The following is a 25,975-nucleotide window of genomic DNA, read 5'->3' as shown; positions in this document are numbered from 1 at the left end:
ACATATAATATTTTTGGTAATTTGGAACATACCATTTTGCTGCTTTGGTTCTTATATGTGAATTTTTTTAATAGCTACACTTTTGTGTTATATATAGCCAAGACAGCAAGTAATGGCTGCCATTTGTAGTATTATTCGAGAAGATAATTAATGATTAAAATAACCTTATAACCTAAAACTGTTGTAAATGAGTATTTTGGAATAGAGATTCGAATTGTAATTGCGCTCTTTCAACATTGCGAGGGAATTCCTTGAGTAATGGAATTCTCCAAAATAATGTGACAATCATCCAACGGCTCCAAAATCTGTATTAAGAAGGTCAAAAGATTTTTTCGACGTAGGAAACTTTCCTCCTCATACATCTCTTGTGTTACTTTAGTGACAGACATAGGTTTAATCATGCGTGTTAATAAGTGATCCCTGAAAATTAGAAACAATATTTTTTTTAATATGAGAATTGCAGTGTTACACAGCAAATAGATTACGCAAACCTCAGGCTGAGGCATATGAGTAATTGGAATTTTCCATCTTTGCCCAGGGTATTTCCAACTTTGTTTATTTCATCCATAAGCTGAATGTAATATCGCCATATAGCACTTAATTCCCTCCGTTGGTGGCTACTAGCGCTGCCGATGGATGAGTCTATGCTAGAACCAGACTCATCAAATTGTTGCTGCTCTTGTTGCAGATACAATTCAAATTGTTCTTTGATTTTAGCTATAGCAAAGATAAGATTGAAGTCATCTGTTTGCAATGTTAAATCCTTATACTTACTGAAATAGTCCCAAATGTAAAGATTCCGACCAAAAAATCTTGTTGAACGAAACCCGCAGAGAAATACGTTTTCTAGCGATTTAACAAGGCCGTCGTCGCCACACAATAAATTGGTGAGTGTACCGACATCGCGATCTCTGCTGGGTTTGTAGTGCCATTTCACAATGACATTAACACAATTACCTAGTCTGTGTTGGATATCCGAGATGGGTGGCAAGTCTTGACCACGCTGAATACTTGGGCTACGTGTTCGAGGAGGCGTATGGCATGACTGATCCATTTCACTTGCCTTAACATTCGTTGAGATTCGCTGACCTACCAAAAGCCGCTCGGTTGAATCATCATCAACGCCTTTACCCAACCAACGTCCGCAAGGAAACCTATGTCGAAAGTGAGAACATAATCTCAATATGGGAAACAAATATGGAAATAGTAACATACTTATAGGTATGTCCGGTTACTTCGTTGCGCATGACTACATGTTCTATAAGCCATTTGTTCGATGGACCTGCATTGTCATGGCCAATACGCATCGTAGTCATCAAACCCAAGTTTTTATACTTAAAATACAAATTAGAGATCAGTTTTAGTTGCACACACAGTATCAATAGTAAAGTAACGTACATGGAATATAAATTCGAGTGAACCCTTTGGCACAGGCACCTTCTGTGTTTCGTTTAGGGTTCCCGATACAACTATCCAAACATTACTCGACGTATGGTATGAACCATGTTTACGGGAAGGGAATATAACAACACGATATGGGAGTTCTATTTCAATACAAAAATGCGTATGTATAACGTTTGAATTCATGAGCATACGATTAACTTACTCGTTGCTGGATAAGTATTTGTGAACGAATAGTAATCCACCGTGTTCAATGTCAAAATGTGATATAGAAATTGTTCTTTCTCCTCATCACACCTTAAAAATGCCGATCGTTTATAAAGGGAACGCAAAAGAGCATCGTCGGACAGTAGCGTACGAAAGTGGCGTGACAACAATTTCTTCTCCAACGCTAAACGTACCCAGGCTCTGGTGTAACCAATTTGAGTTTTAATGTCTGCCATCGCCATGACATTTCTAAAATACAAATACGATTATGATCATGGTTGACATAATCCAACCAAAAACAAACATTACCGGACGTCAAATTCTATAGATTCTGGCAGAGGGCATAAATGTTCCAAACCAACAAATTTATTGCGATCTCTCGAACGACTTCGATTTGGGCTCGGTGGATTATCAAGATCACTCTGAAATGTAGACAAATCTAAAAAAGAAAAGAAACCAAAATGGTATTTAAAAACATAACTAAATTCACACATGAAACACAAAATATTTGTTAAATATTTATAGCTGATTTATCCTATATTTAGTTTCATATATTTTTATTTTTCGTATGTTTTAATTTGAATTTATAAATTGATTAATAATTAATCGTTAATTAATTTTTAACCTTTGGAGTAGTTCATGTATTGTTGTTTATGATATGATTAAGTGATATACTGTTAATTTTAAGCTTTTGGAGTAGTCCATGTAAAGAAGTTTTTGGAATCGCTCATGGCCCTTTGGGCTAGGTTTTCGCTTATGAATTAAATTGAATTGAAATAACAATAGCGCCATTGCCCGGAAAAATCATATCCAAATACTAATGCGTTATAGTCCAGTAATATTTACACAGTAACTCCTTTTGGGAGAGTAGGAGAGAGATGCAAATCGAAAGATATATAGGGACTTTGGTGCACCATTTACCTTAAATCGGACGAAATTATATATGGGAGCTATATCTAAATCTGAACCAATTTTTCCCAATTTCAATAGGGTTCGTCCTTGGGCCAAACAAGTGAGCTGTGCCAAATTTCATCCAATTCGGATCATAAATGCGACCTGTACTTTGTTTACAATTTAACACCAACAGACGGATAGACGGACATGCATAAATCGACTCAGAAAGTGATCCTATGCATATTCTCAAAAGGAAGAATGGGTCTATCTCGATTATTTTTGTATGTTATAAACATATGCACAAAGACATAATACCCTGTACCACAGTGTGGTGAAGGGTATAAAAACGCCATTAAGAGGTAACATTACGAACGAAAATTAAGAGAGTATCTAAAAATATATATTCCATACATGTCTCCAGCTTAAACAATGGGGTATAGCGGCATAAAAAAGTTAACACGGTGTCATAACAGTTTTATTTCAGAATTTTTGAATAACAACTTTTTTATGGAACTAAAGAGTATGGAAGGCACTAAGGATACATGAAAATATATCTTAAAATGTTTACATTATTAAATGTAGTACTTACAGTCCATACGTTTGCGCATAACATTCCAAGCCATAGCAGGGGCAGTTACATAGCTTGAAGTGGTGCCAATCTTATTATTTCCAGCGGCCTTCGGAGAGGATGCATTTGTATTCAAATGTGCATTGCTAACACTATTATTTGGTATAGAGTTCAATGAGCGTGTATCCTGTAACTCAACATAAGCTTGCAAATGAGTCCATAATGCAGATTTGCCCTGCTTTGTCTGTAATCCATGTGACCATATCTTTTCTAATAAATCGCACAGCGATGCTATTAGCGTGTTTTCCTCGATTCCATCGTTTTTACTTAGGCCTAAAGCAACCGCTTCAGTGCCCATTTTCTCCAACAGCATACGCTTTGTCTTGCTTTTTACATCCTGGAATCGTGATATTTTTCATACTGAATTTGACTTAGAATACCTAAAAATACATACCTTCAATAGCCTCTCCACAAAAGTCCAATTGGCTTGTGCGATCAACGCTGGACTTAACTCTGTATTGGTTAGATTAGCTGAAAGCCTATTTAGTGCATTATTTGTTGTTGGCTTTTGGTCAAAGTTTATCTCTTTGGTTCTCCATTTGTTTCCATTTTTTACGCGTCTTAAACTGTTACCTCTGTAATATTAGAAAACATATAGGAATATGGCAGAGATATTTGTGTGGCAGTTTTCAAATTTAAAATGTACAGTTATGCATTCGGAATCGACGATATCCATTACGGTTGCCATTCTATTAAGTACAGTTTGAATAACATGGTACCAATTTAACGTGTAAGAACAGTTTTTTTTTTGTCACTTTTTGTTATGTTTATTTTATATGGCTCTAACGAATATACTTATTTATTGTTGTTAAACAACTGAATTAAAACACAAATGTAATTAAAACGTAAACTTTGGGAATTACTCAAAATGAATTTCTAATTCGGCTGTATGTCTAAATAATGCAAAATATGTGTATCAATATCAATTGTATAAATAGGATACCATATGACAAAAAAGAAACGTACATTACTAATTTACTCCATGTATCATTAGTTCTAAAATGTGTAATTTACATTACATTCAATTTTTAAAGTTTTTGTTACAGATTGTATTGTACCTCCGACTTTTAAATGTCGCAAGTTTTATCGAATATTCTGACTACAAAATAAGGAATGTTTTTTTCGGATTAAATATATTAAATAATACTAAAACGTAATTTGTTGTTGCGATTTTGTGATAGTATCATACATTTTACACAATACCGGAAGAAATCGACTATAACAACATATATGAGGTGTGCTACAACAACAACAACCGTAAAAAGGAGATGAACCTTAGTTATATGTATCTAATCCAACGGTCTGTTGATAAAACTGTGAACGTTTTGTATCAACAACAAGTAGTTTATTCAAATTTTTGATATTGCGCAGTGCCATTTCTTAAGTACTAAAATGGTGATCATAGAATCAAACACGGAAAGATGTTGCGATCTACTACTTCTGGAATTTTCAAGGAATTTGAGTAAAATATGTCCAGCATGTGCGTGCTTTAGGTATTTATTTTATGCATTAGTATTAACATAAAAGCTAAGTGGAAGACAAAATAATGGTAAATAAATATCAGAAAAATAAATAACAGGTAATGTAAATGAACATAATTAAAGATCACTTTGGAATCGATAATAAAAAGCTAAATTCTATATTTATACTAAAAAGAAAACAATACATAAAAAATAATATCATACAGTGTAGTCATCAATTACATTCGTTCACTAAAACAATGCTATTGTAGTACACCCGCAACAATTAGTATCTATAATTTATAAAATGAGTATACAAATATTGTGATATAGGAGCGTAAGGAAAATAATCTACCTCGAAGTACATTCTTGATTTAGTACAGATTTTTCAAGAATGGGAAAGCTGCGGAAATAAGCTGCACGATTCGACAGTATTTCACTGGGTGGTGTTACTTCAATGTCCACACACGTAAGCCGTTTCTCAAAGACTTGTTGAGACTCCTGACTAACAACACAGGGTTCATAGCTCGTGGCACAAATCATATTTTCTCCATGACGTTTCCTACAAATGTAAAATGGTAATTATATAATATTTGTTATGAGTTTTTATCCTGGAAGGTATAGATAGACATTAATTATAAACAAATCACTATGAAAACACAGGCCGAAAGAATTCCAAAAAATCCCAACATAATACTCGTGTCAATGTGAATATGACAAGTCATGTTTTTAAAATGACCCGCAGGAAAATTTGGTAGGTGTAAAATGCGACATTGTTCTTTATTAAATGGGAAGATTTTAAGCAGTACATCTTTCTTCATAGCATGTTTATATCGCTTCCAGCATGTTCATATCGCTCATTTACTGCAAGATCGTATTCCCTTTTTTCTCTTTTCTCCAAAGCACACCAATAGTCTTGATTTAGATTAGGCGAGTTTACTTGCGGCAAGTCTTTGTTTGTAGGAGAGAGGGGCAAGGGGAATAGAAATGGAAAAAATTGCTCGTACCGACAATTTTCTGGCAATTCGTTTTGTGTATTTCGTATTTTTTGACATTTTATATTTATTTAAATGTGAAAAAACTATTTGAAACAAATATATATTTTTTTTTTTTGAAACCGAATTGCCTTGTATAGAAGTTCAAAAGAGAACGATAAGAATTGCCGCAAGTAAACTCGCCTAATCTAAACCAAGACTAAGTGTTGAGATACGATTAACACACCATTGGTATGTAATAAGAATGGTTTGAAAAATCCGAATTAAATCTTGTCTTCGTATTCCACAATATAGTTTTATTTGTTTCTCGAAATATTCTACATAAAGAAATATTATACTACCTTTTTAGAGATTTTGAAATACTTAAAATTTCTCGAATCTTCGAAGCTGCATATCAACTTAAATTTAAAATGAATGTATACTGCAGAAGAACTTTGATTTACTAATGACCTGCACTCCATTAAAATTGCCTGACCAGTCATATGCTTGACTTACCAACAATTTTGAATCCAAACCCAACCCGACTATTGTGTTTATTAAGATGGTCGATAGATCAAACCATTTCTACGTCCACGTAACAGAGGAAACATTCGTTGACTTTTGTAGATAGAAACTTGCAAAGTAGACAGACAACATGAAGTAGGATTTTACAAAATATCACATTATTTCACTTAAAATGTACTTCTGTATATAAGTAAAATTCATAAAATAAAAAAATGTATTAAAATACATCGAGTTATTCTGGATAAATATTAGTATGTCCTGATTTAGATTAGGCGAGTTTACTAGCGGCAATTATTATCGTTCTCTTTTGAACTTGCTTCATGCGTTTATACAAGGCAATTCGGTTTCAAAAATATTTCTTTTTTGAAAATATTCTTGATTGGTATTTCAAATTATTGACACTACAAACAAAATACACAAAACGAATTGCCAGAAAATTGTCGGTACGAGCAATTTTTTTCAATTTCTATTCCCCTTGCCCCTCTCTCCAGCAAACAAAAACTTGCCGCAAGTAAACTCGCCTAATTTAATTCAGACAAAATACACAAAACGAATTGAAAGAAAATTACCGGTACGAGCAATTTTTTCAATTTCTATTCCCCTTGCCCCTCTCTCCTTCAAACAAAGACTTGCCGCAACTAAACTCGCCTAATATAAATTGGGACTTACAAAAAGCCAAACGAATCCAAAAGAAAAATTTTAAACCAGAAACGAGACAGTGGTAATAGTCACATCGACAGATTGGGGGGCTTGTACGACCTCCTATTGGCTACTTCATTGGTGAAATTCGTACGAGCTACTGTGGGACATCAAATGGGATATCAATGGAGTGAATTATTGCCGTTTATGTAAGAATGAGGTAGAGTAAGAAATAATTGAACATATACTCTGTAGATGTCAATCGCTAAATAGCAGAAGACATCGATTGTTTGGCAAATATGAAATATATACTCTAGCATTCTCATCCGAAATAAATTCCAAGAATGTATAGCTTTGTCAAACTTTTGACGTGATTATAGCTTGAAGTTCGGAAATATAACGTGATCATTTTTATACATCGAATGAGATTTTTTTTGTAGAATATTCGTCATAATAACTCGTTTCTTTTTGTGTCCATTTTGTTCTTAATTTATTGAACCGAACTCCAATTATCTCAAAAAGCAAGGAAACAAATCCAAAAATTATATTGTGCTTTCTCAGAACAAAGCGGGACAGGAGTATGAAATTTACCGCGGATATGAATTCTATAGCATTTATTTTTCTCATGTTATTTGATGCATTGCGAAGTTTCTCGTTTATTTTTTTAATACATTTTTAATTAAACCAAATCATAAACTTACCTTAAAAGTTTAATTCTTTGATCAAACATTTTTAGATTAGGATCCGGTTCTTTGTCCCATATAGATAGTATTTTGTTGTCAACTAATGTAGCAAACATTTGAGATTCCAAAAATTGCGATAAAAATGGTCTGTGGTGCTCCGGCTGATCTGATAGAAACGAAGATTTGTCAAAATTCTGTATAGTCTCCCGGTTGCTTAACCATTCATCTCTGTCCTGGTTGGGATAAATGACGAAAAATTCGTAGGCGAAAAACATATGCACGAAACGATTTAGGAAAACTTCGCGTAAAGCATTATTAATTCGCAAGTCCTGGTAATATTGCTCTTCTGGACTTAGTTGTAGCGCCTGCGATTTAACATCCTTGTTGCGTGGTCGTGTTGGTGACGACATTGCAGAAGGTACAGATGCGGAAGCATCGACATAATCACCCACGGCTGATATTGGAGAAGATGGTCGTACATTTTTTCTTCTGAGAAAATCTGCGATGCGTGGAACATGATCAATTCTCGAGGGATGTGCCACTAGTGGTTGATAATGCAAATTGCCGTGGTTATTACCTTCAGGAGAAGAACCTAATGTATATACCGTTTCCTGTAGTTGTTGAAAACGTTCTTTGCTCCTGCGTGCGGCTTGCAAGCCACTCGGTAGTGTGCAACTACTCATCATAACGTCAGGGTCGCGAGTATAGCCATTCCTTAGGTTAGGTTCATTTATACGATCTCTCTCTATTTCAAATTTATCTAAAATTGAAATGATTTCTGCCATAAAATCCATTTTATGTGGAAAAACTGGCAACTCTTCTGGTAATTGTATGATTTTCTTATCAATGTCCACGAAACAAAGTGTCGCCTCAGAGCCAATTTTATTAGCTGCCTCGCATTCGGCATGCAAACCCATTACAAAGGGCACAGGAGCATCGAGAAAATGGTGCAGAGCAGCAGGTAGAATGGGTGCATATACATGTGGCCATACGAAAGGAAAGAGAATTGAAGTTATACACTCGCCGACAACCATTAGTTTTTGGTAATCTATAATCAAGCGCTTAAATACATATCGTATATAATCAATTGAGGTCGCAAATACATACCATTAGACCGAAGCAAAACTTGGTTTTCCAGTAAAACACATGTAAGTAGTTGTATAACGCACTCGACACCCAAGTAAGTGAAGAGTAATCTAAGAGAAAAATCCAGCAACGGCAGTTCTGAAGGTACATCCGGTCTCTGTAACGTTAAAGCTATCGGCGGCAAATGTGCTTCCGATGGAGGCAAGTAAATTCGAATAGATTTGCCGGGTTGTGGCAACATTACTTCGTATAGTATATTGTAGACATATGATTCGAGACTTATACCAGGACCCGGCTGGCGCGGAAGACATCTAAAAAAACAAGCGTTACCATTTGCATGTTAATACAAAAAAAGGATAATGGACACATACTTATATAGATTTCTTAAGAACACCTCAGCTGCAAACGCGTACGGCTGTTGGCATATCAAAGAAATACTTTTGGCAACATAGAGTTTGTCTTTTGTAATATCATAATAACTTTGTGCTGATTGTGGCGCTTGGCCAGCCACTTTGAAATGACGAGGCAAAGATCTGCTAACGGGACTATCTTTTATTCGGGATAACGAATGTGTCTGCTGTCCATTGGATAGTTCGGTAATGAACATGGACTGCAAAACAATAATATTAGTTGTAATTGCGTCACTACCAATTCTATCGTACGTATGTGGATTACCTGTAGCGTATGCATGGCACTGCATATGTCTCTATTGCGTATTTCTTCGTAAAATACAAGACTAAATCCATAACAGCGCTTACCATCTTCTCTAGTTGTTGCAAAGGAATGAAACTTTGGTTCAATGTTATGCTTTTGCGTCCGAAAGCGTAAACCTTGCGGCAGCGACAACTAAAGACCAACGTAATTATTACTAGATATTTTGTTAGCATTTACAGGGACTTTGAACTTGAACTTACCATACAAATTCCGTGTGAATCAAAGGGATTCCATGGCACATTCTCCGGGTAATGTGCCAACGGCTTACTCTTATATGCTCGATCTAGTGGGGAGCACTGCAAATTATCACCTAAAAAAACAGGATTATTATTTGTCCACCAAAGGGCACGTCGTCAGTCTCGTATCTTACCAGCAAATCTATCCGGCTCTAAACCAGTATCCAAATCTAAACCACATATCACAAAGTAATCAGCGAATCGAGAAAACTGTGGGTCACAATCCTTTTTCATTTGCCGTAAATCAGCCGAACCCTGCAAATCTTGAGTTGTAGGCGATGTTGGTGATGTCGACGACAGAGAACTGGGTGATGTGGGATTTCCCGAATCATTTGTTAGTGAGGAAGTGCTTAGAGTAGACGGTGCAGGAACTTCTTGCTGACCATGAGAATGAATGGTTTTTAATTTTCTCATTGTAACAAATTTTGTTTTATTGATGCCAGCGCCACCACCATCGCTTACGGCTATGTCCCTTGTTTCTAGTTGTGACATCGTTCGATCTGTTGTTGACGTGGATGGGGATGCTGTTTTAATAGTCAAACTCTTCGACATACGTTTGGCTACATTGTCCGACATTGTCCGGTTTGTCGCAGCAAATATTTGGTTTTTTTATTTTCTTCTGAAATGCCAATTAATTAAATACTCCAATTGGATTTGGTACTAGTATGGCATAAGCCCCAGTTGAAACAATTAATCCATGTCTTCTCAGGCTGTTCAACACTTGAACGAAAAAATATCTATCTAGATTTTTTTATGTATTGGCGATGTTTGCTTCGCGAATACTCTAATTAACGAATTTTTCTCAAATGTGTCAAGGACGTAATATTTTCTTTTCTTTCTTTTGGATACGCCAGAGTCGAGTCCCGATATTTACCAGATATTATTGGAAAGAGTACAATTATATTTTTTTTTCTATTTTCTAAAACGACCCATTGTAATAAAAAATTCTCACGACCCATTTATAGTGCGTAAATAACTTAAATTAATTTGTGCACTATAATACGTGCGAAAATGTAAAAATCGTGTGTTGTACTTACATTTATTCTAGTTATTTACTTATATGTTTTCTTTTTACTTGAAATAATGAAAAATTTATCCGTCAATCAATCAGATACAGAATGGGTCGTGTCAGAAGCAAAAATGAAAAACGTTCCACCTGCTACGAATGGGAGGAGAAGACAAAATTGCCAATAAAGAAGAGCTCAAAGTGGTATAAGGGAAAGTTTACGAATGCTGTGGGAGAGAGAAAAACCGTGTTGTTTACGAATGAGGTTTAGGCAAATTCGAATACTCGATTAATCGATTTTTGTATTGATAACATTGAACGATAAATCAAAAAGCCCCAGTGGTGCACGGCATATTTAATAAGGTAGCCGCATCAGAACATTTGTTGGTACAATTAAGGGTGCTTAAACACAATTTGTTTTTTTAATTACTCTCTCAAGAGAGAGAAACTCTCAACACCGATCCCGATCCAGACAAATATAAAACCACACTTATTAAATGTCCTCCCGTATTCATTTTACTCAATCTGCCTGTTGGGAAAGTTTGAGGAAACAAATCTTTCTTCATTGAATAACTCGCAATTCCCTGCATTTTGATATGTGTTACACTTATATGTTGCAATGGCTCAATTATAGGAAAGATTTGGAAGCGATAGAAATATAAATTTGATAGATTTTCATTCATGTTTTCCAAATTTTATTTTGAGGATCCGAAAATATTTAATTTTCAAAATAAATATAATTTATGTTTGTTTACATTTTTCTGTCAAATGACGTTGACACTAGTATAACTTACAAAACAAATTTCCATGTGGTTGTTGTATCGTTTGTTGTACAACAACACTTGCTGTTACCTTCTATTATTATACCGTGGCTACAAGACAGGCATAGCTCAAAAAACGTGATTTTCGAGTTAATGATGCACGATTGTTCGCTATAATAGACCTCATGTTGTGTAAAAAATTCATATGAATATCTCTTACACACTCTAATTGAGAAGCTGTACACGTTCCTCTGTCCCATATAAAGTGTGAGTAAATTGAAAACATAAAACATTTTTGACTTAATTCGAATCTACACTAATTTAAGAATGTCCCTACAAAATTTCAAGTGAAAATCTCAAGAACTCTTGAAGATATAGCTGATTTATTCTGCCAGCATCAAGTGACGGTTGAAGGGCTTCTCAAACTTTAAACGCGTTTTTCTCTAAACGAATGGCGGGCACGATAACTCAAAAATTATTGACCCAATCGATAACGATAATCGAATCGGTGAATAACTTCCTTATTTTTTAACTTGGTTTTTGGTCAAAAATCGGCGAATTTCCAAAAATATTTTTTTAAAAGTCCGCCATTTTGTTAATTTTAGAGCGAAGTTAATAATCATCAATCAATAATCAGTTCATACGAGAGCCAGACATGTACTCTTTCTAACACCGTTGGAGTTTTCGGATTCCGATGTTCCAGTGAGGAGTTATGCCCTTTAATTACAAAAAACAACAACAATAACAAAATTTTTTTGTAAATTATTTTTTTCTCTTTTACATCTTCAAATATATATATGCAAAGTTACATGCCTTAACAAGCATTGGTATTGATTTAACAGCACTTTGAAAATCTTGAAAAATTAAAAGTGAGAGATCATTATCAGTAATGAAGGGCTAAGCAAAATGCTCGCGTTAAGCCATCCGTCGCGTTTTATGTTATCAAAAATACAACAACCACAAGGAAACATATGCGTTTGTGTTATCGTTTCCTTGTGGTTGTTGTATTTTCGATAACATATAACGCGACGGATGGCTCAACGCGAGCATTCTGCTTAGCCCTTGAGAGTTAAATATATTTTAACTTTTTGAGTGCGTTAACGCGATAACAAAAACCGCTCAATGCAAACATTCTGCGTAGCCCTTAATAAACACATTTAAACGGTCTAGCGAGTACTCGCAGAATGTTCTCTCTTTTTTGTACGCGACCACACCATATGTAAGTTTCCGATGTTTCTTTGCTATTAACTATTAATCGATTTTTTTAGCATCCTGTATTTTATAGATCCCTACTAATAAGATGGCGTTATTAGTTTTTTGCACGAGTGAAGAAAAAGTACATGTCGATATTCGCCGATTGAAAAAGGAAAATCAGATTTTTTGGAAAAAAGATTCTATGAAATTACCATTTTTGTGCGCGACCACACCATATGTAAGTTATCGATGTTTCTTTGCTATTAACTATTAATCGATTTTTGAGCACCCTGTATTTTATAGATCCCTACTAATCAGGGATGGAAAATAAAAAATGTGAAAAGGTACCAAAAGAATACTTTTTTTAATAAAATAGTACTTTTTTCAAGAAAATACAAAAAAAAAAAACATTTTATTCAGTTTCATAAAGATCGATTTTCAAGATATCACTTAGTGTATCTTTGTGATGGTAATAACGTGAAAATTCTTGCTTCTTTCGATTGCATTTGAATATTTATGCTATTGACTAATTTTAATTTCACTACCTCTTTCTCAAACGTCGATATACCCCAAACTAACATGAATTTCAGTTCCAAAGTGCTCTTGAAATTATTGAAGTAATCTCGACGACTAGGAATGTCATCAATTTGCCTACCTCAGGAGGTAGCACAGAGTATGCCAAATTGGGTATCTGACAAACATATATATATATAAAATTGGAACTCGTAATGTTTGTAAGTTTAATCATAACTTAACAATTATCAGTCGAAAACCTGTTCATTTTTTTTCAAGAGAAACATTACAATCACATCAATATCTTTATCTGCATACTTTTGTCGGTTAAATCCATAACAAATTCTAATACAAAAAAATAAAATCATGGTTTAATAAGGATTGGAATGGTACTGAAATGGTCACGGTGTTACTACTGTAATTTTTTGGGTATAAAGGTACTGAAAAAATTACTATTGTGCTGAATTTTCCATCCCTGCTACTAATAAGATGGCAAGATGGCGTTATTAGTTTTTTTGCACGAGTGAAGAAAGAGTACATGTCGATATACGCCGATTGAAAAAGAAAATCAGATTTTTTTGAAAAAAGAAGATTCTATGAAATTACCGCGTCGGAAACTTTTTCCTCTGGTGACGCTTGAATAATAATTTTCAGTTCTGGTGCGATAGAAAGGAACAAGCCAACATGGCTGGTGGCAATGGGCCATGCGTGATACAAGTCACAAATATAGCACCACAAGCAACAAAGGATCAGATGCAGGCGCTGTTTGGAAACATTGGGAAAATCGAGGAAATCCGTCTCTATCCAACTGTGCGCGATGTCTCATGCCCTGTGCAATCACGCATATGCTATGTGAAATATTTCGAGAGTAGCTGTGTTGCGGTGGCACAACATTTGACGAACACGGTTTTTATTGACCGTGCTCTGATCGTCATACCAGTATTGGCTATTCCGGAGGAATATAGGGCACTGGAAATGTCAAAGAATGGGACTATAGTTCCAGGTCTGCAAAAGCCCGATTCCAAGCTTCCTCCAGAAGTAGTGAACCGAATTGAGGGGCAGTCGCCTCAGCAGGTATGTTAGGAATTATGTATATTTTCTTAATATGTAGTAAAACGGCATTGTATCATTAGGTTATAAAAACATACGATCCCAAACTGGTGGAGAATAACTTGCCGGAATATCCCGCTCTGCCATCATTTTATGATTCGCGCAAAATTGAAGAAATAAGACGTACCATTTTGGTTTGTGATGTTAAAAACGAGTGGCGTTTAGATGACCTCATGGATTATTTCCAACGAGCAGGGGAGGTTAAATATGCTCGCTGGGCTGAAAAGGACAACAAGACCTACTGCATGATAGAATTCTGCGATCAACCTAGCATCATCAACGCTTTGAAGATGCACGGCCACGAATTTAAGGGTGGGTATCTTAGTGTGTATCACTCGACAGACGCTATTGTAAAACCAGAAGCCAAGTCGAATGAAGCAGCTCAGAAGGAGATAGAAGAAGCTATGACAATTGTGAAAGAAGCGCAAAACATGATATCAGCTGCAATAGATCCTGTAATCGGTATGTTGGCAAAGGACAAAAGACGTAGGTCCCGCTCCCGGTCACGATCCAGGGATCGCCGTACAAGCCGCTCGCGTTCACATCGCTCACGATCACGAAAACGCTCGCGTTCTCGTACGCGAAGGCGTTCACGAAGTAAATCTAAACGACGATCACGTTCACGTTCAAGACGGTCCCGTTCCCGTAAGCGATCACGATCTCATAAGCGTTCCCGTTCTAGGCGCAAGAGCCGTTCGCGTTCTAGATCGAAACGACGATCAAGATCTCGCGATCGTCGTAGCAAAAGATCACGTTCTCGCCATCGTCGTAGTTCGTCACGTTCACGACGTTCACGTTCGCGCACAAAACGTTCACGTTCTCGTGACCGTAAACGATCCCATCGCACACGCGAAGAGAAACGGACATCGCGGTCTTCCCGATCCCACAGTAAACGTTGCTCTATTTCACCATCACCAGCTTCAGTGCGCTCTCGTTCTAGCCGCAGCAAAGATATTGGGCCTCCTACCTCCAAAGCATCTCATAATAATAATTCGTCGAAACGTCGCTCACGCACTCCTGCTGATCGCAAGTTGAAAACTATTATCGAAGACGATGTGAAGAGCACAAGATCAAGTGTTGACTCAAAGATTCGCAAATCAGACAGCGTCGAAAAATCGGACAACATGGACATTTCCAATTCACCATGAATATATTTATATTATTTCCCACTAGAATTGACGATTTTCAATTTTATCTGTAAGGTTGAAGACTATTGGTTTACTTTTTGCAGCGTTCGCATTTACGTTTTATCTTAATTGAAGATAATACATATTTCATACCTACATTAATATAAAAATAGCAAGAACGAAGAAACTATACGTTTTACTACGTTTAATAAAGGCATGAAAGCTTAAATTCGTCGTCAAAACATCTTTAATTTTAAAATACTGTAATTCTATGTAATATTTTTGGTTTCCCTTCGTACCGTTGTTAGCTTAATTTGATTTCATTTGCAATAGAAAACTGAACTCAAAATAAAGCTAATATAAGTACCTAAAAGGCGTTTTATTAACGATAGGTATAAGTTTGCTTGATTAATTACAAATTGGTTGATAATGTAATGTAGGCTCTGTTGCAGGTCTGCAGTTTCCTTCTCCAATCCTATAAAAAACGCTATAAGCGTGGTTCATTTCATTCCGAACGATATAAACTATTCGCACAAACGCTATAACGCCTATTTATTTTTGGACATTTTTGAAAGAAATGAATGCGGTACTTTCTTTCAAAAATGTTGAAAAACGAAACAATTTCATATCGGGTATACGAATTTATTCAGGTTGGCTTTGTTCGCCAAAAATTGCAAAAAATTGTATTATGTACCACTAGGCCAATTTCTGTATTTCGGATATTTTATTTTCTTATTTTTCCAACATGAGTTTTCTGTGCAGACAAATTCTTAATGTTTGAATACCATGTGTCGAATTGTGAGAGAATATTCGGCTTCCATTGACGGATATTCCTAAACCTAAAGGATACATTACCCAAATATTTGACGGTACACTCTTAATTTCGTCATTTTGCTATATACATATGTGTTAGAACTTCATTCACTGACTTCATTATTAATTGGGATGTTTTGTGCATATGCGTGCAATGTTGCTAATTCTATGTCAAGCAAATTCAATTTAAAAATTAATAAATCGACATCAATTCCCGGTGAATTTATTCGCTCTTTCCTTAAAACTTATTCTGAAAAACAACTTGCAGTGATTTTTTCGCATTCCTTTTTCCTTATTCTGAATAAATTTTGAAAGCGAAGAAAGTCGCTATGGGAAAAAATTAGTTATTCAGGATTACAGAGAATGGGAGAATATGGTGGCATTTTTAGGAGAAGGTAACATATATACGGGTCTATTAATTAACTTTCATGGGTTTAGTATTGCTTTGCTATACCTTTAGCAAATGAAAATAAAGTGAGAACGAACTTAACTCCAGTTCTATAAATACATCAGAAAAATTATTAATAGGTTACTGAGTAAAAATTGAAAATATCGAACAATATCCAGTAAAATACACTAGAAATCAAATATATGTTTCACAATTTGGAGTTAAGAAATCAGATACAAAATAATAAATTTTAATAAACATATTTCATGCTATTATATATCGCATATTGCTTAATATCTCCAAAAATTAAAATATTCTGATTATAGTAAGTGAAGCAAATGCTGCTCTCTTCGATTCTATTTTGAATTTCTTTCCTTCCCCTCATCAGACTTTCTTGCAAAAGTTGAATGTATAAACCCAAACAAAATAAATTGATTGTTGTCAAATTTGCTTAAGTTTATGAAAATAAAAAGTACAACTAAAGGCAAAATTTTAAATTTTATAAAATTTGGAGCTGTTTTAAAAAGATAACCTTCCTTGAGTAATTGTACCATGGTTGTTGTTGTAGCAGCCTTATTGTGTTTACACAATGGGCTGAGGTGACAGACGTTGGCCGAGTAAGACTCGGGTCGTTTCGGATCGTAGACCCCAAGATCTATTAATAAGAGGTTCGTTCGTTTACTTTCCCAGTAATATTTACTCAGTAAGAATTTGCAGAGAGTAAATACGAATTTTTCCTTTTCAAGAGAGAAAACTGCAAAAAGTAAACGAACAACATCCAGTAAAAAGATTGTTTCGACACAGCTGATTAAAACAACAAACAAATTGGCGCAAACTATAAGACAGCATTTTTATTAGAAAAATGGATAACAAGCGGAAAATTGATGTTGTTTGTTCCCCATAAACATTTAAAAGGGTTGTGACCTGTTATTCCTGTATCTGCAATTGATATGGGGGTGGACATAACCGATGGTGTTCCAGACATGTTAGGGATGCACACTTTTTTGTTTCGATTTGGAACCTAAAAAATCGTTCGCCAATTACTCTTATTACTCTTATTTTTAAATACTTGCGTTTTCTTCATCCATTTTGGTATTTAATGATACAAAATCAAAATAAAATTCACAAAACAATCAATTTTCTTGAGAACAATTTTTTGTTTGTTTACAAAACATAACAAAACAGCTGATTAAATATCAGCTGATGGTACAAGAAAATTCTTACTGAGTAAATTTTCCTTGTAAGAATTTGCAAATACTCAGTAACACAACTGTCAAATCTGCTCTCTCAATTCACTCTCTTTTACTGGACTTTTGGGTAAACGAACAACATTTTGTAATAATTTGTACAAATTCGTACAAATTATTGAGTAAACGAACGAACCTAAGGTCACCAAGATAGCAATCGAAATCGGAAAACAGCAGTTTTTAAATAAGGTCACCAAGGGAGACCAGCTGATTATCGATACCTCTCAAGTTTGCTGTCAAAATGCATTATTGTGAATTGACTTCCATTATGAAAACGTAAACAAAGTCGAAATTTTTGACATTAGACTTGAGAAAAAACAGCTGTTTTCCGATTTCGATTGCTATCTTGGTGACCTTATTAATAGATCTTGGATTGTGCCATGGTTGTATCCAGGATCTATTAATAAGGTGGTTGTTTCCATGGCCTATAAATAATGTTATATTAGTTACGCATTTTTGCATTTATTAAATAAACCTTGTAGTTACGTCTTTTTGGTTTTTGGCCGCAGACGTGTAAAACTTTGTCAACACATGTAGTTTATTGACATTCACAATATTCATTCAAAAAGTCAATTTTAAATTTTTTGTTAGTTACGCCTTTTTGCATTTTAGCTAACGAATCTTTAATAATATGAATCTTTAATAAATAAAAAAATATTGTTACGAATATAACTTTAGATTTAAGTTAATTTAGATGAATTCCGTTAATTTAAGAATTTGAATTGTAACGTAAATTTCTACTACGCAGTTTATTAGAACAACAACTACTGTATAGATTTTTCTACATCCTTCCATTTCCTCTTTCATTTTCTATTTTGTTGTTGACGTACAATTCTTGTTAAACGTCATCATTGATGCTCGCTTAATTCCTCTTTCTTCGTTACTCCCTCGCCTGTATATGTGTTGTTGTTATTGTTCACTCAATGTAAGTTTGTATGTGTTTGTTCCATTGGTAGATTGTTCGAAGTCTAGGTGTTACCAGATCGTCTAGAAACTTCTGTAGCGACAGGCAGGGCTCATATAAATAGGGGGAATGGCAAGGCAGTTAGTCAGTTGTGAATCAGATCGCGAATTGAAACCGTCAAGTAACGTAAAGCTGTAAAGTGAAGTGCAAGGTAAAGTGTGTCAATAAACTCATTGTAATAATCGTAATCAGAAAGAACCCGCGTTTTACTGGGAAAATAAAACAACGTCTACACGGGATTAAGTAAAATCCAAGAACGTAACAATATTGTTATATCATGGTTATGAGGATTTATTTGACATATGTGCAATCGAATTGACAATTTATCAGCAAATTTTACCATTATTTATCATACAAATTTAAACCATCATAAATCAGGATTTATTTAATTTCATGAACCAAATCATGACACCAATGAGATGCAACGTCAATGAATAATTAAAGAAAATAAAAATATTAATAATATAGTTGTGTTTACCAAGTATTTATTTATTTTTTTTTTCAAATTATAAAAAGATTTCAAACGTCAGCTGATTGAGATTTAGATCGTGATTAATGCCATGTACAGACGAGCGTTGTTCGCTCTCTCACTGGTTGCTCGACCCTTAATTATGAAGTAATTACTTAGTTCCCCATACAAAATTGTCTGAGCGAACATGTACATTGTTCAATTCGAATCACTCTTTAAATAACGAAGAAATATGTCCCATCCCTAACAATTGAATGTATTTATCGAAAATAAATTAATTTTGAAAGCATGAAAATATTTATAAAATTTTCAAACTTTTTCAGTAAAATGGAAAATGATGAATGAAAAGTAAAAAATTCTATAGTTTTTATATATGCAGCAGGATGTAAATTTTGTTTTCTACATAATGCAATATGCATTTCCTTCCCATTGGTTCTAATTATCGTACAAAACAAGAAACAAATGTGTGGAAACTCAAACAAAAAATTCTCCAAATTTTTATGTGTGACATTTGAGATTTCGGTGTAAAAGGAGAAAAAAACATATTTGAAAAAAAAAAAAATTCTGATGACATGAATTAAGAATAGTGTTGTATGAACGGGTTAATTCATGCAGGTAATTCTGAGAGCGAACTACGTTGTTCGAATGCTCGTCAGAACATGGTATAAGGGTATGTGCAAACAAATAGGGTGTATCAAGGCCAGAGATGGCCTGTCAGAAACAGTGACGTAAATGACATACATTTCCGACGTATAATACATACGTCAGAAACGTCGGAAACCTACCTAAATCCATTAGGGTTTTGACAAAATAGCTATTTCCATTAATCAATTTGGGAATTACGCTTTTACTTTTTTACTTTTATGCTTTACTCAAATCGATATAAAATTTCAAAATTTTCTTCTCAAAAAAATTTAGAAATTTTTATCAGTTCTTGTAAGGAATAGTCAGATATATGTAAAAATAATATATATTCTTGAAAATAACTGTATATGATGATAATATTGATATAAATGACGTTTACTACGTTTATTACATTTTATACAGGTATATGACGTTTTCGACGTTTACACCTTTTTGACAGTCGAAAACCTAAAAATTCGTCACACGGACCATCCCTGATCAAGGCGTATTTAATAAGGTGTAAGTGACAATCATATGGTTTCAAACTTTTTTCCTTATTGTTTGTAAAGTAGTACATTTCGATTTCAAAAATGGTCTTAAAATGTAGTATTTTTTAATAACAAAATTAAAGAAAATACATTCATAGAGGCGGACGGAAAGGAAACCTATGCTTAACTCAGTTATAACCCCGTTCGCCGATTGGTCCACATATTTTATGTTATGTGTGGAAATCTGACCATAAATCCCAGCTACTCATGAAATCGAGGAGATTATGTTAGCCTATATTGGAATCGGCCCCTTGGTGCTTGTCACAATCCTCGGCGGAGGTTAAATACGCCTATAGAAAGATTTTATACGGTTAACATAATTTCCATGATTTTGTCTTTGGCCGGGGATTGAATTGAAGGACATACAATTTTCTTTAAGAAGGCAAAATTTGAAGCCACTCCATAGAAAAAATAGATTGTAATTCACCATATAAACAACATCACAAGGAGCCATGGGCTGCATGAGGGAAACTTAAAATTAATCGCGACCAGGTCTTAAACTTCATTTTTCATTCACCTAAAAACCGCCAATAACCCAAGAATACACAATTTTTTTAATTATTCCTAAAAGAATAGTTCTTGACAAAAATAAATTAATAATTGTTTTTGTTTACTTTTGTCAAAAACTTATTGTCAGCATGACAATTTAATTTCTCTAACAACAATGTTGTTTTTGTAAAATATTTGTTGTTGTATCTGATGCATACACCTTATTAAATACACCTTGGGATGTATGAATGGAATGTCAGGGTTTCAAAATCGATTTGGGAATATGTTTTAGATATTGACTCATCCACAAATCAAAAATTTCTTCTTACCAATGATGTAAAATTCATCTATAACCAAATCTATTTTATAGTACGTCTACATTAAACCGGATTTCATTAATCCAGTGGGTTTAAAGTGTCTATTCTATTCTAAACTTCATTTTTCATTCACCTAAAAACCGCCAATAACCCAAGAATACACAATTTTTTTAATTATTCCTAAAAGAATAGTTCTTGACAAAAATAAATTAATAATTGTTTTTGTTTATTTTGTCAAAAACTTATTGTCAGCATGACAATTTAATTTCTCTAACAACAATGTTGTTTTTGTAAAATATTTGTTGTTGTATCTGATGCATACACCTTATTAAATACACCTTGGGATGTATGAATGGAATGTCAGGGTTTCAAAATAGATTTGGGAATATGTTTTAGATATTGACTCATCCACAAATCACAAATTTCTTCTTACCAATGATGCAAAATTCATCTATAACCAAATCTATTTTATAGTACGTCTACATTAAACCGGATTTCATTAATCCAGTGGGTTTAAAGTGTCTATTCTATTCTAAACTTCATTTTTCATTCACCTAAAAACCGCCAATAACCCAAGAATACACAATTTTTTTAATTATTCCTAAAAGAATAGTTCTTGACAAAAATAAATTAATAATTGTTTTTGTTTACTTTTGTCAAAAACTTATTGTCAGCATGACAATTTAATTTCTCTAACAACAATGTTGTTTTTGTAAAATATTTGTTGTTGTATCTGATGCATACACCTTATTAAATACACCTTGGGATGTATGAATGGAATGTCAGGGTTTCAAAATCGATTTGGGAATATGTTTTAGATATTGACTCATCCACAAATCACAAATTTCTTCTTACCAATGATGTAAAATTCATCTATAACCAAATCTATTTTATAGTACGTCTACATTAAACCGGATTTCATTAATCCAGTGGGTTTAAAGTGTCTATTCTATTGTAGTGACTAGTGTTTGGACTAGTGAACCCTATGCCTGAGTAGACGTTCGTAAAACTTGTGATGAATCTATTACCAAGACACAAGCCAGCGTTTTATGTAAAGCCTGTAAACTGGATTCATGCATCATGTGCAGATATTTATGACAAATTTCTACATGTTTTAAAATCTGTAAAATCGTTTGCCTACATTTGTGCCTCTTGTGAACCTAACCTCAGTAACAATGCAAACAATTCTGGTGTAATTGAGAAGATAAATAGTTTGAACGAAAAACTGGATAATTTTGTGCTTAGCTATGAAACCCAGCAAAACGCCATGATAGTAGTACTGGAAGATTTAAAGAATGAAGTGACTTCTTGTGTTGCAGAGATGCGGTCGGATATTCAGAAATGCAATGAGAATGTTCAACGTTTTAAAGAGTCTGCTGCAACCAAATTTGTTGCTCTTGAAAATTAAGGCAATATTTTGCATAAGAGATTAAACCGATCTGATATACTTGATGGACTAGGGGGTAACTTGAGCAATCGTGTGTACCTTAATGACCACTTCACTCCTGCAGCTGCACATTTAAACTATATTTGCAAGAAACTTCGTCATCAAAATGTGGTTACGAAATTCAAAATTTTGAATGCTGACAAGCTTAGAGCTTGGCTTATGTTTCCGGATGGCAGGAATCTTACATATGATGCTAATCAATGCGAAACTTTACTTTGTGATGCAAGCCGAGTGCAGAATTGAGTTCCTGATAGTTCCGGATATTCATGTATTGTATTTGTAGTTTAGTTTACTTTTTTAACCAGATCTCATTTTTTTATTGAATTTTTGATCAGCTGTGTTGAAGAAAATGATTTTAATGAATTTTAAATTTTTAAATAGTAGTAATAATGTGTTATTTTTATATATAGTGTTCCCCGCTTTAACTACTTTTTCCACTTTTGATGTCTTCTAATACAAACTTTGGAACAGTGATAAGCAACAATGTGTATATAAACTCGGTTTTGAAATCTTGTGATGGGAAGCTCAATGTGGCTCATTTAAATTGCCGAAGTTTATGGCCTTCTATGAATTCTACTAAATGTTGTGAGCTTAAGTCCGTTATCTCTGGTTCTTGTGTGAATGTTTTTGGTGTCTCTGAAACGTGGCTTAAGTCTGATATTTCTAGTCGTGTGGTTGATATACCTGGGTATAAATTCGTGAGGTGTGATCGTAGGAATATAAAAGGTGGTGGTGTTGGTCTTTATATTGTAAATGGCTTAAAGCATAGAATTGTATTTAAATGTTGTGAAATAGGGAAATGCGAATCGTTATTTATTGAATTTCTCTCAGGTGATGTCAAAATCTTATTCGGTGTTGTGTATCTTCCTCCTCCTGGTGATTTTGTTGCGTTTGAACAACTTCATATTGATTTGCTATTAAGGTATTCTAATATAGTTATTGTTGGCGATTTTAATTGTAATTTGTTTGACAGTCAAAAATCCCTGATAAGCCGTTCAGCGTGTTTTCGTTTAAATCTGCCAATTTTACACAATTCTAAACCAACACACTATGATGTTTCGCATGCTTCGTCTTCCTTGATTGATTTTATGTTAGTTAGTAATAGTTCTATGGTTCATCTTTCGGATCAGGCTATTTGTCCTGCAATCTCTGATCATTCGTTAATTTTTGCCTCATTAAACTTCAGTGTAAGTGCGCTTTGTAATTATGTTGAATATCGTGACTTTAGCCGTATTGATTGAGATGGCTTTTTTATGCATTTATCTGCTTTTGATTTAATCTGCTGACTGTTGCTGACGTTGATGTTAAGTGTTCTGTTATATCTTCTCTGATTTTTGATTTGTTTCAATTTGTTCCCATAGTTCGTAAGAAAATAAGCGCTGGTGATGATTGGATGAAGTCTAATGAGATTACTTTGGCTCAGTCTCTTCGTAATTTGGCTTTTACAGCATACCAGCGAGATAAAACTTCCGAAAATTGGAAAATTTTTTGTAAATATCGGAATAAAGCGAAATCTATCATTCGAAGGGTGCAAAGAAGGTGTTATTCGAAGAAATTTAACACTATGGGTTCAACTGTTCTGTGGACATTTTTGAAACGATCTGGATTTATGGGAGATGATGACATTGTTGGTAACCTTGGCGTTAATGTTGTAAATCGATCTTTTGTTTTTGATAATTCATCTTTTGTTGATTTCGATTCACAAGTTTTCAGTGATTCGGAAAATAGTTTTTCTTTTAATTGTGTTTATGTTAATGAACACAATTTTTTGTAAATATCGGAATAAAGCGAAATCTATCATTCGAAGGGTGCAAAGAAGGTATTATTCGAAGAAATTTAACACTATGGGTTCAACTGTTCTGTGGACATTTTTGAAACGATCTGGATTTATGGGAGATGATGACATTGTTGGTAAGCTTGACGTTAATGTTGTAAATCGATCTTTTGTTTTTGATAACTCATCTTTTGTTGATTTCAATTCACAAATTTTCAGTGATTCGGAGAATAGTTTTTCTTTTAATTGTGTTTATGTTAATGACATTGCTATGGTCCTAAACAAAATTAAATCAAAATCTATTGGTGTTGATGGCATTACTATTGATTTTTTAAGGTTAATCTTTCCTTACATTTCTGACATTCTCCTTGATTTGATAAATTCTGTACTGACTTCTTCTATATTTCCGCTACTCTGGAAAAAAGCTCGAGTCGTACCATTGCCAAAGTGCCATCTTGTCAAAAGTCCTGATGATTTAAGGCCTATTTCAATTCTCCCGGTATTATCGAAAATATGTGAACATATTATGAAAGAGCAAATATTGACAAATGTGAGCAGATTCATTTATAATGGTAAGTTTGCTTTCCGTAAAAATCACAATACCACAGGGTTACTACTATATGTGACGGATGTTATTAGAAATAACTTAAATGTTAATTCTATAGTTGTGTCATTGGATCTTACGAAGGCATTCAACTCAATTTCTCATCCTTTGTTGTTACATAAACTTAATTCAGAGTTCAATTTCTCTGCTACTGCGTGTAGACTTGTTGGATCTTATCTGCGTGATAGATCTCAATTTGTATCTCTTAATGGAAATGTTTCGAATGAGCTTTCACTTACAAGTGGTGTACCACAGGGTTCTGTGTTAGGTCCTCTACTTTTTATTCTATATGTGAATAGTTTACAGGAGTGTTTTTGTGATGTTTATTGTAAACCACTCTTGTTTGCTGATGATGTCTTTCTTGTCTTTAGTTGCATTAATGATTCGCCTTTATCATTTGAACGTAAAATCAATGTATCCCTTGCTCAATTCGAACAGTGGTGCTCTGAGAACATGCTTTGTTTTAATCCATCGAAAACTAAAGCAATCAGTTTTGGTAATGCTTTGTATGAACCCAATATATTTATTGGTCAACAAAGAATCGGTTTCGTTAATTGTCACAAAATGTTAGGTGTATTAGTGGATGACAAGCTTTTGTTTGAGACTCATGTAGATTTGGTCCAAAGGAGAATCTGTAGCATCATTCGTAGATTATATTCTACGAATATATTCCCTCCTACTTGGGTTAAAAGAAGGCTGGCATATGCTCTATTAATGCCTCATATTTATTTTGGTGTCGAAGTTATGTCTGGCACAATAGAACGGGTTTCTTCAAAGTTAAAACGTGTGGTCAATACTATAACTCGTTTTGTCTATGTAGTTAGACGTCATAAGCACATTTCAAGTTATGTGGAGAGCCTCTTGGGTGTGAACTTTGAACAATTTGTTTCAATTAGGGTTGTATATGCCTTTTACAAAATAGTAAAAATGGGTGTACCTCTTTTATTGGCGAATATGTTCAGGTTTGGTATGTCCACGAGAAATACTCAGCTTTTTATACCTAGAATATACAATTCCACTTTTGAGAAATCATTTATTGTTCGTGTTGCCCGTATATGGAATTATCTGCCTATTGAACTAAAAACATTTTCACAAACCAATAATGCATTTCGTTTAAAACTTTTGAATCACTT

At 34.2% G+C, this 25,975-nt stretch overlaps 2 protein-coding genes across 2 annotated transcripts; one reads left to right on the top strand and one right to left on the bottom strand.

Annotated features, from left to right (window-relative positions):
* Window positions 1-230: 230 nt before the first annotated feature.
* On the bottom strand, window positions 231-10,023 carry LOC133334147 (DENN domain-containing protein 5B). The gene is made up of 16 exons (XM_061542444.1): window positions 9,582-10,023; window positions 9,412-9,521; window positions 9,173-9,343; window positions 8,869-9,107; window positions 8,519-8,808; window positions 7,430-8,459; window positions 4,946-5,152; window positions 3,525-3,705; window positions 3,092-3,467; window positions 1,918-2,047; window positions 1,607-1,857; window positions 1,399-1,544; window positions 1,216-1,334; window positions 775-1,154; window positions 492-717; window positions 231-420 (listed from the first exon to the last, which is right to left on the bottom strand). Exons 1-16 carry the CDS (start codon window positions 10,021-10,023, stop codon window positions 231-233), a joined length of 4,488 nt encoding a protein of 1,495 aa, XP_061398428.1.
* A 3,558-nt stretch (window positions 10,024-13,581) lies between these two features.
* Window positions 13,582-15,180, top strand: LOC133334159 (probable splicing factor, arginine/serine-rich 7). Its single transcript, XM_061542456.1, has 2 exons — window positions 13,582-13,995; window positions 14,055-15,180. The coding sequence occupies exons 1-2, from the start codon at window positions 13,606-13,608 to the stop codon at window positions 15,177-15,179; spliced, it is 1,515 nt and encodes a 504-aa protein (XP_061398440.1). The 5' UTR covers window positions 13,582-13,605; the 3' UTR covers window position 15,180.
* The last annotated feature ends 10,795 nt before the right edge of the window (window positions 15,181-25,975 follow it).

The sequence above is a fragment of the Musca vetustissima genome, unplaced genomic scaffold (assembly GCF_032173495.1).
Source record: "Musca vetustissima isolate MV318-11 ecotype Yass unplaced genomic scaffold, APGP_CSIRO_Mvet_v1 utg3141, whole genome shotgun sequence".
In the NCBI taxonomy this organism is placed as follows: domain Eukaryota; kingdom Metazoa; phylum Arthropoda; class Insecta; order Diptera; family Muscidae; genus Musca; species Musca vetustissima.
Note: the sequence above shows the minus strand (reverse complement) of the source record. Positions and strands in the feature narration are given on the sequence as shown.

Coding starts and splice junctions, on each gene's coding strand:
- LOC133334147 (XM_061542444.1), bottom strand. CDS start 10,023: ATGTCGGACAATGTAGCCAAACGTATGTCGAAGAGTTTGACTATTAAA. Junction 9,108..9,172: donor GTGCCATGCATACGCTACAG/GTAATCCACATA, acceptor ATTGTTTTGCAG/TCCATGTTCATTACCGAACT. Junction 8,460..8,518: donor AGTTTTGCTTCGGTCTAATG/GTATGTATTTGC, acceptor GCTTGATTATAG/ATTACCAAAAACTAATGGTT.
- LOC133334159 (XM_061542456.1), top strand. CDS start 13,606: ATGGCTGGTGGCAATGGGCCATGCGTGATACAAGTCACAAATATAGCA. Junction 13,996..14,054: donor AGGGGCAGTCGCCTCAGCAG/GTATGTTAGGAA, acceptor TTGTATCATTAG/GTTATAAAAACATACGATCC.